Raw genomic sequence first — 16,404 nt, forward strand, 5'->3', positions numbered from 1 at the left:
TTTGAGATCTATCAGTTAGCCAGGTTTAAATCCATTTAATGCGTGCCATGTTCATTTTATAGCATTCTAGTTTTTTAACCAAAATGTCATGCTGTACCAAGTCAAATGCCTTATAAAAATCTATGTATATTACAGCAACATTATTACCTTTATCAACAAAACTTGTAATCTTATAAAAAATCAAATTAGTTTGACAGGATCTACTTTCCATACACCCACATTGATTGGCATTAATTATATTACCCTCTTTTAATACTTTAATCAAGTCCCATATGAACCACTCCATTATCTTGTCCCAGCTTGATGTCATACTGACAGGCCCATAACTACTCGGGTCATCCCATTTACTGTTTTAAAATATTGGCACAGCATTATCTTCCTTCCAGGCTTCCGGAATTTTCCTAGTGTTCCAAAACTTATTGAAAATCAACATTAACAGTCCAGTAAGCTCCTCAGCCAACTCTTTTAAAACTCTTAGATTTAAGTTATCTGAATCTGCTGATTTAAAAATATCTAACTTTAGTAGCTGTCGTTTAACATCCTCCTGAGATACTAGTGGAATGGACAGATCATTATCATCATCATATGATGAGAGTGCATCATCTGTTCATTCCCCCCCCCCCCCCAAACATGGAATAAATGTATTTATTGAACATTTTCGCCTTTTCTGTGTTGTTATTGATAATTCTTCCATTTCCATCCACTTATGGACCAATAGCATTGTAAGGATTCTTTTTGTTCCTAATATATCATAAAATTCCCCAAGAGGGTATAGTTAGCAGCAATGGGGTGAAATGAAAGTAACGAGAATTGAGGCTGATTGTTGGAAAGAATCATCTGTCACCGTGAGCTCTTTCAGACTGTGGAATAGTCACAATGGTAGATTGAAAATACGGGGCCAGGTTTACTGGCACCTCCAGCTGTTTTGTGCCTCTCTGGTGACAAAAGGTTAGTCCTAAGCTGGGCTCAACCAGCCAGTTAAACTGTGTTTGTTGTTCTTTTGCTTGGCCATGATGTGCTGGTGAATCCAACTCATATTGTACAGTAGGGAACAATCTTGCATTAGCAGTTGGACAGGACAGATTACCGAACAGCTCGTTTCTCGCTCTAATTGCTGTGTCAGAAAACCTTTCTGAAATGCAGTGTACAGTTCTAGGTAGCCTCCTACCTCCTTCCACAGTCTCTCAGTCCTATCTTTCATCCGTCCATCTAAATGTATAGCTTACCTCCCTGCCTGGAGGTGGCCTGCTCTGCTCGTAGCCTGTAGGTTTGTATTTCAGAAGACTGTGCTAAGCCAGTCTCTAACATCCTTTGTTTCTGCCTTTCCTTCAGGTCACCCTGATGTAGAGCAACCTTGTAAACCCAGTGTCAGGACTTGGAGTCCCAACTCAGGGGTCCACCAGCACACAGTACCACCAGTCTGTCCCGAGCCCCAGGGTTGCTATCTGGAGCTAGAGTTCCGCTACCCCTTGATCCCAGAGTCCCTCACAGTCTGGGTGACATTTGTCTCCACGGATTGGGACTCCAGCGGAGCAGTGAATGACATCAAGCTTCTGACCGTCAGCGGGAAGAACATCTCTCTGGGGCCCCAGAACGTCTTCTGCGACGTCCCTCTGACCATCAAGCTGAATGCCAAACAGGTGGGCGAGGAAGTGTACGGCATCCAGATCTACACCCTGGATGAGCACCTGGAGATCGATGCGGCTATGCTGAGCTCCATCCCACAGAGCCTGCTGTGTGCAGACTGTAGACCCATCCAGTACAAAGTGGTCCGGGACCCTCCCTTCCAGACTGGTTCTCCATTTGTCATCTCAAACCTCAGCAGGAGATTCGTGGACAGGTAAGTATCTCTAGTCCGAAGGATGGACAAATTGTTTTGGAAACGTCTCTCCCCATAAAATTACACTGGAATGGCAGGGTTCTGAAATACTTAGAAAGGCTGACTCTCCACAAGAAAGGGTACTCTCAGGGTATATGTCTGGAACTGGAGGTACCAAAATCACATGAGACAGCCTGACCTCATGGGCTTTCCAGCCTAGATTTGCAGACACAAGAAGTTCAGATTTTTTTTTATCGCACAGACTACCAAATACTTATCCAAATTCTGAACTTTGTGAGAGAACCCAAGAGAAGGTTTTGGGACTAGCATGGTGACACTCAGAAGACTATCTTTTCTAAGGCTAGGTCTACACTACCCGCCTGAATCAGTGGGTAGAAATCGACTGGGGATCGATTTATTGCGTCCCATCGGGATGCGACAATCAATCCCCGAATCGACGCTCTTACTCCACCAGCGGAGGTGGGAGTAAGCGCCGTCGATGGGGAGCCATAGAGGTCGATTTTGCCGCCGTCCCTACAGCGGGGTAAGTCGGCTGCGATACGTCGAATTCAGCTATGCTATTCGCGTAGCTGAATTTGCGTATCTTAAATCGACCCCCCCCCGTAGTGAAGACCTGCCCTAAGAAATATGTGGGTTGTGGTGGGGAATCATTTGGAGTGCTCTGCTTGGGAACACCCAAAGCTGAAGGTGGCAGGCGGGTGGGAGAGAGGGAAGTGCATATCTTTGTTTACATTTTAATGAATTTATTTCAGCTACATTTGCATCCCTCTTATAATCACTTTCTGCAGTTGAGTTTTGTTAGCACCAATGTTTGCAGACTTGAATGGGACTTACATGAAACATGTGCCTTTTGCAAGTTCTCTGTACATAGGTGAATTTCACACTGGGTTTTAGCTTAAAGCCAGATTAGAAGAGTTATGCTTATCCAATCAGGGAACATAAACATTGCCATGTGACTTTTATGAGGCCAATCAGCTATGCAGAACTTAAACAAAAGTAAAAAAAAAATAGTGTAATAACTTCAAAGTAATTCATGCTCTGTTCACAGACATTCCACAAACAGAAAAAAGCAAAACTGTTTAATAAAAGTATTCTTTAGTAATTATTCACTCACCTTTAGCAACACAATGAAGCCCTTTTGAAAATTAACATCAGATAAAAGGAACAAAGCTGCTAAGGAAACCACATGCTAATTTAAAAAAAGATAATCTTACTACTAATATCTAATAGCAAGGAAGACCACATCATTACTGCTTTCTAAAGAGTTTCCAAATATAATAAAACAGAATAATTAACAATCCAATAATTATAAGATACTGCCACTTTAGCAGCCCAATTGTACAACTGAGAGAATGCAAATTGTCTCTGAGCGCATGAGAATCCAGGTTAATTATTAAAACCAAAAAATGTACATAATTGGGATGCCTCAGATGCTTAAAGTTAAGCATGCGCTAAAGTATTTTCCTGGACTGGTGCTTTAAATTGCAGTAGTTGCTGGCACGTACAGTAAAATAAGGCTATTGGCCTATTGGAAATATGGGAAATTGTGAATTTTCCCATGGTTTTTGCTGCAAAAGCATCATTGCCTGAAAACTGGCCCGTTCTTGTTGGAAAAAAGGACTAGTTTTGCTTGAAACATCTGCATTCCTTAGCACAAATTCCACAAAATGGGCCCAATTCTGAGTTCATAATGAAATGTGGGGGAAAAAACCTTTGAATTCTGAGCACTGTTCTATCAAACTTTGTTCTGAATATTTTTCAGACCTCTATCTGATAGTCCTCTTACCTGGATTTGAGAGAAGAAGGATTGTCTTGTGATTAGGGCACTGTCCAGGGATTCAGGACACCTAACTTCAACTCCCAGCGCTGCTCCAGGTTCTTTTGTGACCTTGGACAAATCATGAGGGATAAAACTTTCAAAATTATCTAAGTGACTTAGAAGCCTAAGTCCTATTTTTAAAAGTGACTTAGACCCCTACGTGCCACTGAAAGTCAATGTGTCTTAGGCTCTTACGTTCACAAGTCCCTTTTGAAAATGGGACTTAGGCTCCTATGTCACCTAGAGCCTTTTGCCAATTTTACCATGGGCTCTTTGTGCCTCAACTCCCTCTCTGTAAAATGGGGACAAGATCACTGCCATATCTCCTAGGTGGGCTGTGGGTAATAGCTCAGGTACTATAGTGATAAGGGCCAAATAGATCCCCAGGTAGATTGTGTAAGCGGAGACTCGGATTGGTTCTTTCTTTTGACATATGGCAGAATCCTTTGTATTCTCAGTTAAGAGCTAGACTGAAGCAGGATAAGCTTTCCATCAGCAGCCTGTGCAGAATGTTTTTTACTCACCAAGCAGAAAGGAGAGGGCTGCGGGTGGTCCCTCACCAAGGCACCCGTGAAAGAGAAGCTAGAATATGTCCCTATGTAAACAGGTACATAAAATATCGCTTTGAAATATCTCTGAGCCCAGATTCTCTTCTGCCTGTGTGTTTGACTGTATGAGTGGAACTCAGAATCCTGCTACCAGCTGACAGTGCAGCCCATCTGTCTCTCTGTAAACCCCAGGCCAGTTACCCCCCTCATTGTTTTCGCATGTTTCCATATTGACTAGAGTGGCCTCCACACATGTATATAAAAATATTGTGGAGGAAGTTGCACGTCTCTTTCCCTGCCTCCTCTGACCTTGGTCTCTGTTTTCTCTTTTCTTCCTAAAGAAAATATTTGCTTGTTCTGTTATCTCTGAGCAAGATCTTTTCCCCAGGTGTGGCAGTGATGAAAGGAAAATTAATTTCTCAAACCCTCTTCCTGCTGGTGGAGAGCACATCTCCCTAAGCTGAAAGGGGAGACAGTCTTAATGGATAGCTCTTGCCTAGTCAGCATTAGGTGCTCTTACAGGAGAGAGAAAATAGCTAGAGTAATGCAACCCTTTTATTAAGGAACACAGACCCATCCCAACCCTGCCTGCTCTCAAGCTGAAATAGAATCCCAGCTCTCGGCGCAAGCAGGCTGAGATCAGGGAACGTTTCAAAAGGATGGGGCTGAGATCTGAATGGCGTCTTCATCCCTGCAGATTATAGAGAAACCAGGCAAATCTCAATAGCTTCAGATGACTTTGAACGTCCAGGTTTGCTTGAATCCATTAAACAAAGTGAAACTCATCAGCTATGAACCGACTATAAACCAAAAAGAGGGGGGAAATAAATAAATAAAGTAGTCAGACCAGCTGCCGTGTGAAAATGCTGAGTTCTTCCCAGCTCTAGGAGTAAGTAGAGAGGGGCCTGGCCTGCCAAGTTCCCCAATACTCATGGGGGTTCAGCTCTGGGGTTTTCATTCGGGCTGATCACTAGAAATAATTAGGGATGATCAAACCAGTTAACACAAAGCCTTTTGAACCCTGCTGTCGCCAGGTACTCTGACCCAGTTAGAGCTGCCATGTAATCAGTATCTCAGCATTTGTTCTGGAGCAAAAACCTTGAATTTTTAGGGAGAGTTTATTAAGTAGAGAGCGCCTGGGATGGGAAGCTTTCTCCAAGATGTCGAGAAAATGGGTAGCTGTCACTCACAAAAGACTTGTCCTGTTTCATAGCCCCAGCAGTCTCCACTGGTCTCCCCCTTTTCATGAGTGCGGCCTTTTTATCAGGAACAAATGTTGGAGAAGAGAAGCCATCAGAGAGCCAGCTCTCCCTGTGCATTGGTGGCAGTGGGCAGCCTGCAAAGAGCCTCTGCACAGACAGAGGTGGTCTGTTCAAAGTTCTCATTTGTATTATAGCTGTACAGTGTGTGCTGGAACTCTGGAGAGACTGAGCTGTCGCTGAAGAGTCCACAGCTGGGTTGTATTGTTCCTATGAATTCCATTACACACTAAAATCCTGGGATCTCTGTCCTCCCGCCACGGGGCATGAGTAACTCCCATTGAAGTCAGTGGCACTTGGCTCCATGGGGAAGAAATTCAGACCCTCACCAAAGATCCCATAATAAAACAGGAACATGAGTCCACAGGGGATACAATAGGGATTTCACAGTGTCCCTAGAAACCTGGGCTCCTGCCTTTATGTCTGTATGTGGCAGTGATGTAAACTGGTGCTGAGCCAGCCATTCATGTTGCAGAACAGAGTGTTTAGCTATATCCTTAGCTACATGACAGGTCGTTCATGAAACATGTTTAATTTTTTTATCTAGCAGTCGGTTAGGGTTTAGCTACAAATGTAACTCTTGTAGCTGGCTATGCGGGAGTGCCCAGGATGGGGAGAGGGTGCATGTGGGCTTTGGTTCCTGTTCGTTTTAAATGGTAAGAGGCCGTGTAGACATGGCGTGATTTGTATGTGGTAGCAAAAAAAAAAAAAGCAAAAACCCTCTTGATTCTTCACTGTATTATACCAGTTTGACACTGGTGGAACTCCATTATCTTCAGAGGGGCTTTACTGGTGTAGAACTGAAGTGACACACAGGAGAGAATCAGACCCCCAAACTTCATCACAGCCTTACTTTGTATCCTGCCTCTCACACCCATCCCCACGTTTTTGGATGGAGAAATCATTTGTATTGTGGGTATAATGTTACATTTTGCGGCAAGCTGGAGACTGTTAACCACCTAGACACTGACTAAATGTGCTTGAAGCTTTTTCTCTTTTGGCCAAGCCTTGGAATCTCCCTTCGTCAGTTGTCATTCAGTCCTCAAGCAAAAGTTTCAGTGAAGCCAACTACACCTCTACCTCGATATAACGCTACCCGATATAACACGAATTCGGATAAAACGCGGTAAAGCAGTGCTCCAGGGGGGCGGGGCTGCGCACTCCGGTGGATCAAAGCAAGTTCGATATAATGCGGTTTCACCTATAACGCGGTAAGATTTTTTGGTTCCTGAGGACAGCGTTCTATCGAGGTAGAGGTGTACTGAAAAAGGACTTCAGCAATTAAGACCCTATCCAAAGCTCATTGACGTCAACGGTCAATGGGCTTTGGATCAGGCCAATGATACAGTTGAAAATAAAGTGAGGGGGAAAAAGGGTATGACACAACTAATCAGAAGACAGCATATAGATGACTTGAGCAAGAGGGAGATTGTTGGTCCAAATTGCACATTGACAAACCTGGACTCCTATCCGTTGCTTGTGTATTCTTGTTAAGAAGCCTGAGGCGAGTTATGGGGAACTGTACAAATAGTTAGTAAAACTTCCGAGGTTTGGAAGCTGGTTTAAGTTTGCTTCCAGAGGTGTCATAGAACACTTGAAAGCGTGCGAGACAAAAGCAGCTCCAGATTCCTCTCCAGCGTGAATGTGACGGCTAGTCCAAGACAAAGGACTCTGGCTGAAGTAGAGACCTTCAAGCGCCGGTAAGATCACTGCCACCAGGCCCTGGGGGGAATTCTTTTCTCACCCCCACACCTCTGACATACATCTTAGACTGGGCAGGGAGGATGACTAATTCTATTCACACATGCCAGGTATGAATATGTACCATTGCTCACCCACACGCAGCACACCAAGTGCCTGGCAGAGAGAAACCAAAAAGAGAAAATCCACTTTTTTTTTTCCTTTCTACTATTCTCCTTAACATTCCTTTCAGAGTGTTTCCGTCACTTATGCAATGCTACTAAGAGCTGAAGTGTATGTTGCTATTATTTACAACCTCCAATAGTGTGCTAGGTACTTTACAGAAGAAGTAAACCAGGTCCTTGCTTCAAAGAGCATACAGTCAAATGTTCGAGGCTAATTATTGCTGCTGTTGCTAGGGATTATACATCTCCATTTAGCTGATCAGACCTGGCAGCTGGCAGCCACATTCTTTTCTTTTCTTTTCTTTTCTTTTCTTTTCTTTTCTTTTCTTTTCTTTAATTAGTTTAGTACTGGTTAAAAAATGCCAGGTTATTTTTGCAAGAGAATGAAATCTGCTTCCCACCACCTACCGAATAGGCATTGCAAGCCTCCCCGGTACCACCCCCTGCCAAAGTGTTCTAGTCCTGACCTGGAGAAGCAAGAGGGCACATTCATTCTCCACTCTGTAGGCAGTTTTTTCTGTGAAATCTGCACAAAGGTGCCAATTAGCACCAGCTATGGTGATGGATTGTGATTATTACCTGGTGTGGTTGCTTACGTAACACCATAGCTATGTGTGGCACTTCACAGAACACACAGCTCCAGATTCTCTGTGCTGGCTGATCTGGGTTTGATGTAAGATTAGGAATGGGAGAGCTAAGGTGGGTTTATGCCTTAGCAGCACTCTGATCCTGACACAGAGCTGAGATCTTTTTTGGCCCCGGATTCAACGTAGGGTATGTCTACACTGCAACTAGGAAGTGTAATTCCCAGCGTGGGTAGAAATACATGTGCTAGCACACCAAAAATATCAGTGTAGTTATGATGGCACCTGCAGCAGTTCAGGCTAGCTGCCTGAATACATACCTAAGCCCTTGTATGGGAATGTACTTGGTGGCTAGCCTGATCAGCTATTTTTAACATGCTAACTCAAGCAGCCACTAGCATGAGTACATCTGCCTCAGCTGGGAATGACACCTCCAGCTCTGATGTAAACCTCACCTTAGAGAAGCTTCAGGTAGAAGGCAGAAGCACTCTGGCTAGGATTATTTTCTGCCTGGAGATACTTGCTTCTCCAGGGGCTGGGAGCGGTGATGGAGAGTTGCCATTATGCAAAGAAAATCTGCAGGAGGCTCGTTAAGATGGATTTGCAGCCCTATACCCTGCCAGAGCCGTATAGCGGGGCCAAGAATGTGGCCCACTATTGAGTTGTGGACAGATCTCCATTAGAACGTGAACTGATACCGCCAACTCAAGCCATGTTGGCCACCAAGCAAACATTAGTTGAAGATGACAGATTTCAGTCACGACCAGCCATGGTTGCATTTGACCTGACAACCTAGCAACAGGGTTTTTAGCTGCAAGATGATATGAAGGTTAAATGGGACCTTTCCCATTAGTCAAAATAATTTATTGCAGGTGAAACAGTCTCAGAGCTGCAGTGAATTAGGCTGTACGTTACTCATGGATAATTACTGTTCGCTGATGTTTCCCTTCTTATGTGCCTATTATTTGGGCTTCTAAATAAGGCAAGAAGCCCCAGGAATCTCCCAGGAATAACAAATGCATTTTCTTTGCTTGATTGAGGAAAGAAATATTGGACAGGCATGTGTTATGCAACAACTTAAAAATAACTCCTTTGTAAAACTTGGACTGAGCCTTGAATACCACAAGAGAGGCAGAAATATGTTACCTGCATTTTTATCAGCAGCATCAGCTAGTCCAGTTTTCGCTATTCCTTTTGTAACTATTGGCCTGATCAGTTGCTGGGCACTTAGTTTTATATCTTTAATATCTTTTGTGTGGGATTAAAATACCAAAATTAGATACGTTCATGGAGGATAGGTCCATCAATGGCTGTTCGCCAAGATGGTCAGGAATGGAAACCCAAGCTCTGGGTATTCCTAAATCTTTGACTGCCAGAAGCTAGGACTGAACAACAGGGGATGAATCACTTGATAAATTGCCCTGTTCTGTTCGTTCCCTCTGAAGCCGCTGGCACCAGCCACTGTTAGAAGACAGGATACTGGGCTAGATGGGCCATTGATCTGACCCAGTGTGGACATTCCTGTGTTCTGTTAAAGTTGGAACTCAGAGTCAAATCAAATGGGGATTGAAAACAGACCTAGATTGGCATTGCAATACTGCTCTGCCCTTAGTACCCCATTTGGATAGGACACCAATAGGGACGGTAGAAAACCCTTTTAGGCATATAATGGCTTACAAATATTCTGAACAAAGAGGGGGGCCTACGACACCCTGAGCAAAATTAACCTCTCAGGCTTGATCCTGTTCATTGTGGCCAAGGTTTTTTAAAAGTGACTAGTCAGGGTTTTTGTTGTTATTGTTTTGTTCTTTTTTTGACGGGGTGGGGAGCTACTTGAGACATCTAATAGGGGCTTGGTGGCTCAGCACTTTTGAAAATCAGGCCTCTTTAGGGTATCTCAAGCTGGGCATCCAAAATCATTAGTCATTACTGAGAATCTTGGCCTCTTAAACTAAATACAATAAACTGGATCATTGGTTCACAGTGCTTGTTTTTAAGTATGACCAGTTGCAAACATAATGACAATAGAAGAAGTTAGCTCATGATGGGACTTTAGCGAGGTAGAGAGAGGCCAGTGGAAATAGGTTCCATCTGGTTATTAAACCATTAAAGAACCACAAGTGATCTCTTAATAGGGCTTGTCATAATTTGAAGTGGATTAAGCCAAGGCACAGAGCCCCTACAGAGGGAATCGTGACAGAATATTCCTTTGGAATAGACACATCATCTCCCTGCACAACTGACAACAAGCACAGATATAGTGTACGCATGACAGCACCCACATATTATCAGCCATATGCTATTAGGAAGCAGTATCCTCCAAGGAGGGACTCAGGACTCTGTGATTTTTTGGTGCCACTCTCCCTAAGAAGAAGAGAAGTTCAGGATAGCAGAGAGGTGGTTTAGCTGAGAAAAGAGGAATCTCAAAACCTCTATGTACACTCAGGTCTTGATCCAAAACCCACTGAAAATCAATGGACAGTCTCTCCTTTGGATCAGTCCCCTAGCGTATCCTCTCGCATGGCTCGGTTTCCTCACACTGAGTGTTTTGCATCTCTTCAGGATTACACAGAAACATTAGAGTATTAAATTCTGAAAATGAGGCCTTGGCTTGGGATTGTTGAAAGGAAATCCTAGAGGTCACGTCTGGATTCAAAGACTCTGCCTTGCTAATGACCTCAACCCTGGAGGGACCTTCCTCCCAGGGACATGCTCAGTGGTGCAGGACTGATCTTAAAACTAATTGAACTTCAAAACCAATCTGCAGCTGAACCATCAGTATGCTGAGTCCTGCCTGGTAGAGCCTGCAGACCATTCACTGGGTCTCCATCATTTCTGTTAAGAGCCTTTTTTGATTTAAATTAATAGGGTCTGAATCAGGCGTTTCCTAGGTAGCGTAGTTGTCAAAATCAAGTTAAAACACTGGTAGCAATCTTGTCAGTGGAATGCTTTGTGCACGGGAAAGAAATGGAAACATCATTAAAAGTGTGAGTAATAAAATGCTGGCCACCCATCCTGGCCTTAATATCTCAAAATTATGGATCAAGGCAAAGGTTCAGCAGTGACTTGCTGATGATGGCCCTTCCAAGCTCCAACCTGCCTCCCAGTTGGTTTGCTCCCATTTCAAACTGACACACTGTAGTTGGGTGGCTGATTATTTGCCAGATCCCCGGCTGGTTTATACCAACTGAAGATGCATCCTGATACATTTTAGCTTCCAGAGTCCTTGGTGCTGGAAACCCTAACAAACCCCTCTCTCTGAAATGGCTGAGACAGAACTTCACAGGGAGCTGTTCTAATTGAGAAGCTCTCATGCCTCAAATGAACATCACCTGAAACCGTGCTCAGGAAACAAACAAAATAGATTTCCCCCCCCCTCCCTGCTTCTTTAATAACCAACAGGTGCTGAGCCCCTTAACCTATATACTTCCATCAAACTGCCTCTTGGGCACAAACTCCCATCTAAGACTTTGGACCTGTAACAGTTACTTTATCCTGGAATTTGTAACTTGATCTGATTAAGAAGCTTCAGAAGGAGCTTGTCATCTTCTAAAGAAAAAATCTTATTTTGTTTCACCAATAAACTTAAAAATTGTCCATCAGTGTTAAAAAGTTTGTTGAAAAAAACAAACAAGAAATATCTTTGTGACCTTGGCTGCAAACTTTGTTTTTTATTAAATTTGCTACTGTGTTTTAAATTGGTACCAGGGCAAATACTTGTACGATTATATCAAAGTCTGCTGGAGTTAATCAGTTGCATATATATAAGTTTGCTACTTTAAAACCTCATGCGTTTGCACGAAGGAAGAAAATGGTCTATTTAAAGGAAAAGTTTCAGTGGTTTAATGTCCAAGTTATCTGCTAGAAATGTACATGGGGCTCAATTTTCAGCATTAGGTTGCTATATTAACGTGCGCATTACTGCGTTTTGACCACCCAGGACAGCACCAGTTACCTATTATAGAAACCTATGTGCTGATCTGAGCACTAAGTGTAGAATGGACATTTTAACCTAGGTTGGAAATTGAACTCGTTGGCTCATACTCTTTTTTTGTTACACCAGTGTAAATCTGGAGTAAGGTTTACTGAAATACGTGGAGTTACTCCAGATTTATGCCAGTGTAACTGACAGTAGAAACTGTACCATAGTTGTCTATCTTTAATCTTTTATTCATGGGTGTCATTGTTGCCAGTATACAAAAGCACGTTACGTGCAAATACCTGTTTCTAATTGATTTGATCATTGCTTTATCGTTAATATCTGGGACATCGTAGATGAGACATGGGGAGGCTCCCTAGCGTTGTGGAAGTGACTAAGATGTTGACATTGATCCGGTACTAGAACTAGCTTGCCAAGACAGAGTTAGAAAAGAAAGTTGGCCGAGGGCCTGGTCTAATTTCTGTTGAAGTAAATGGAAAGGTCAGACTCAGGGTTGCTAGAACCACTTGGTAATACAAAAGGTGCTACACAAAGCACTCAGTTGAGATGAAAACTTGAGGCATTCTTGTTATTTCCCCCGGCTATGGTTAATACCAACTCCTGAGTTGATGAGCAGGACATGTGCATCTCTTATATACTGCATGGAAAACCACTGTCCATGTCAAATGGGCAAACAAGTTAGAATCCAAGGGCCAGACCCATAGCTGGTGGAAATGGGCAGAGTACTGTTGATTTCAATGGAGTTATGACACTTTATGCCAGTTGGGGATCTGGACCCAAACTTTGATTGTTGGAGTTCAGAGCAAGGCACCCAGGAATAGAATAAAAGGCAAATCAATTAGACTAATTAATGTCTATCAGATTAGACAAAAATCCATGTGAGACCGTTTGTTTGTACATCCACTTGTGTTGGGTCTGGGGGGAGGTGTCAGCCAAATCGAACTCTGCCTGTGTACGTGTGACCATGGGAGGGGAGATTGGAACATACTCTTTGGAGACAGGAGGTAAGGATGTAACATTTCCAAGTCCAGAACTGCTCAGGCAGTTTGTTAGGGGAGACTTCGTTTCTCTGCACTGTTCCTTCCAGGTGGCTAAGAATTTCGATCAGGCCGGGGAATGGAATGAGTGAGGACTTTTTTTTTTTTAAATGGCAACTGCCTAAATTTCAGAAGTGGCATATGGTTCTGCACAAATAACTGCCTCTGATGCAGAAACCTCACACATTGTGCAAGCTGGTAGGAGATGAGGTAGCTGGTAGGGCTTGGCAGGACTTTCCCCAAAGATTCATTGCCGGTGCAGTTGGGTACTTTTGCATTTGCAAACATCTGCCCATGTTCGTGAATGGTTTATAAACATCAGCTGATGATGATCAGGTTGCAAACAACCCCTAGTCCTCCTCCCATTGCTCTTCCAAGAGGTGTCCCATGGACTCTGGAACCCTCTTCAATCAACATATGTTTGCTGTATTGAGGGTGCTGTGTGGCCTGTCTATCCCTCCTGAGTTCCCGCGAGACCTCGGGCAGGGATGTGTGACTGTTCTGCTCCCCAAGCTGGTTCGTTTCGGGAGAGAGGATGAAAGATGCCTTACTTGGTTTCAGCTTCCCCCAGTACTTAGTGTTTTTAGGGTGGGGAAGTCGTCTGTACCCCTCCACCTCTCCTTCCTGCTCCCCTATTCTCACTTCCAAACTGGCTTTCTATGGAACACAGCACCCCAAAACCCCTAGGGAGACCCCTCTGGCTCCATAGCAAGTGCATGCTGCGGATTATAGGTTGGGGACAGGAGAGGCAGTGTGGTCTAGTGGATAGGGCACTTAGTTGGGACTCAGGAGACAGGATTCTATGCCTTGTTTTGCCACTGAGCTGCTGTGGGGCCTTGGGCATGTCACCTCACATCTCGGTGCCTCTGTTTCCCAACCTAACCTTTGTGTCTCTTGTCTATTTCAAGTATAAACTCTTCAAGGCAGGGGCTGTTTTTCGCTAGGTGTCTGTGCAGCACCCAGCACAAATGGGCCCTGATCTGTGCTGGGGCCTCTAGGTGCTACTGTAATAATAATATTACTAATAATAATTAATAAATAATAAGGCTACTCCTGGGTGAAGCTCTGCCCAAACTTAGCCAGTATTGATCCTTGCCACTCTGTGAAACTCTCCGTCCGTTCAGGTTTAATTTGAATTTCAGGCAGCGGGACAGCGTAAAATCCATCCAGTCATCTCCAATCTTTGCTCCACAGAGAGCACAGCCAGGGGCCTGTCAGGTTTATTTAATCCCGCCACTAACTTGTTTTTTTCTCCCTGGTGAACAGTAAAAGCCAGAGGACGGCACGTAAGCCCAATCCTCCCGTTAGGGCCTAGCCTATCTTCCATCGAGAGAGAAGAATCTCAGCGGCAGCCTCCTTGGCGTTCGTTTCTTCTAAATCAACTTTGTGCCAAGGAGACAGGCGGGAGGCTTGTTTTGAGGCCCTTGCATCTGCCATGTCGCTTGGCTTATCCAAACAGCAAAAGATCTGACGGCAGCTGAAATAATAGACAAGTGCAAGAACTCGAGATTTTTGACATCCTTCTTTTGTTTACAAAATTCCATCACCCCCCTCCCAGCTTCAAAATCAGACAGGAATTCTCTTCATTGTCTTCTACCGTGCCTCTCATACCATTCTTATTTAAAAGAGAGAGAGAGAGAGAGAGCTTACAGAAGAGGGGGAAACAACTCTATTTGTACAGTCAATAACAGGTGTGATCAATATGTCCTAAAGTGACCCTCTCCCCTGGGGCCATCTGTTATAGGAAGAGTTTTTGTACGCACCATAGGCTATGGGAGCATGAAAAGCCATGGTGGCACTTCCTAGTGCTCTTCCTCTTCCAGTGGAAGTAAAGTCTAATGACCCTAGCTTCAAGCAGATTTGAAGAAAGGATGGGGCAGCTCTCAGTAATCCAGGAGCAGGCTTGACCACAGAAAAAGAGATAGTTGATTCTCTACTACTTTATTGAACCTCGTTTCTTGACCTGAGCTCAGGACCAATCCCACGGAGCATCATCTCTGAGCTACAGAGCTCCCTCAGCTCCCATTAACTTAAATAAGGCCTCTTATTTTGGTGCCTAAATATGGGTTTGAAATAGCATATGAACTTGGGCAAAGCACTTCCACCTGTGCCTCTGTTTTCCCTCCCATTACCTTGTCTGTCTTGCCTATTTAGATGGTAACCTCTTTGGGAGAAGGACTGTCTCTCCCTGTAGGTCCACACCGTGCCTTGCACAATGGTACCTGGATCCCAATTGGAGCCATTACAGTAGTATACCTAACAAATAACAATCACATTAATCAAGAGGAGCAGTGCAGACTTATCTAAGTTCTCCTGCCAACATACCTCAAGGGAAGGAGGAATTTAGTCTCTATGGGTCAGATCTTTAGAGGTATCTAGGCACCTAACTTCCATTAAATCTCACCCTATCTCCAGTCCAATTTGTGATCAGACACCTACTCCCATGGAAGCCAATGGGGAAAGCTGCCATTGGTTTCAGTCAGTCAGGATCAGGCCTCCCGTGGCCAGTTGTGATAATTCTTGTGGCACTTGGACCACTAGGAGCTGGACTGAGACCCCCCCATCTTGTTTCAGCCTGAACATGGCTAACTCACTAGTGTAACCTGCACTGTGGGGACTTCAGGACCATGGACCAAAGCAGGGGCTGGGTATAACAAATATGAACATGGCAGGAATTTCAAAATGGCGGGAAAGGGGTTCCTTGCCTGGACTCAGGTTTTCATTATACAGGACAGCCACATAGTAGAGCTAATTAAAATGGCAAAATACTGGGCAGCTCTATATCTGTGGAGAACTAAGGTGGAATAAGGGAAGACCTTCAACTCCTCAGGATTCAGGCTCTGTGACCAGGGTTGGCCCACCCTAGAGCAGTTGGTCCAAGGTATAGCAGCCAGAGAAAGTCAAGGCCACAGTTGGTCACTTCCAGCTGGCTTCTTGCTTTGCTGGGCTAGGCTTCATCACTAAGGAAGAAAACCAAGGGCAAAGGTGCTGGAGAAAACCAAGTCTCCATCTGGGACATGTGGAAGGGAAGGGCTGGTTCTGGGGTGAGAGGAGGGCTGAAAGAGAGAGTCTGTTCAGAGAACAAAGTCTTTGGGGGAGCGGGACCCAAACTTTTGGTGGACCAAGTCCCCATTTAGGAGCAAATAAAGGCTGGGCCTTCTTCGGAACACTTAAGGTGTTGAGGCTACAGAGCTTTCCTTCACCCCTCCCACGCACCCTTGCTGGAGGCAGCCATAATTTGGCTGCAGGTACTCAAGACATTTGGGTGCAGTGGCTCTCCACCTTCTCCTTACATGATAGGAGCACCTGGCTAGCCTTCCTTGCAGCATTCGTTATTCTTATGGAACTCCATGCTCTCTTGGGGCAGAAGCTGGGATGGGCTCTAAGAAGATTTTCAATTTTATGACAAAGGGGGAAATTTATAATTAAAAATCTATCTAGCTATCTATCACTTATGCTACTAAAAACACATTGGCCCTTGCAGTGGGAAGAGAGGGTGCAGGGTGCTGCTT

At 44.3% G+C, this 16,404-nt stretch overlaps 1 protein-coding gene across 3 annotated transcripts in view; it reads left to right on the forward strand.

Moving 5' to 3' along the window:
- Positions 1-16,404, forward strand: part of PAPPA (pappalysin 1) — a 229,160-nt gene that overhangs the window by 91,652 nt on the left and 121,104 nt on the right. For all 3 annotated transcript variants that reach the window (XM_005301373.5, XM_042859693.2, XM_042859692.2), the window contains exon 7: positions 1,333-1,840. In XM_005301373.5, the coding sequence (XP_005301430.2) occupies positions 1,333-1,840 (508 nt within the window). The remainder of the gene's footprint in view (positions 1-1,332; positions 1,841-16,404) is intronic.

The sequence above is a fragment of the Chrysemys picta genome, chromosome 18 (assembly GCF_011386835.1).
Source record: "Chrysemys picta bellii isolate R12L10 chromosome 18, ASM1138683v2, whole genome shotgun sequence".
NCBI lineage: Eukaryota > Metazoa > Chordata > Testudines > Emydidae > Chrysemys > Chrysemys picta.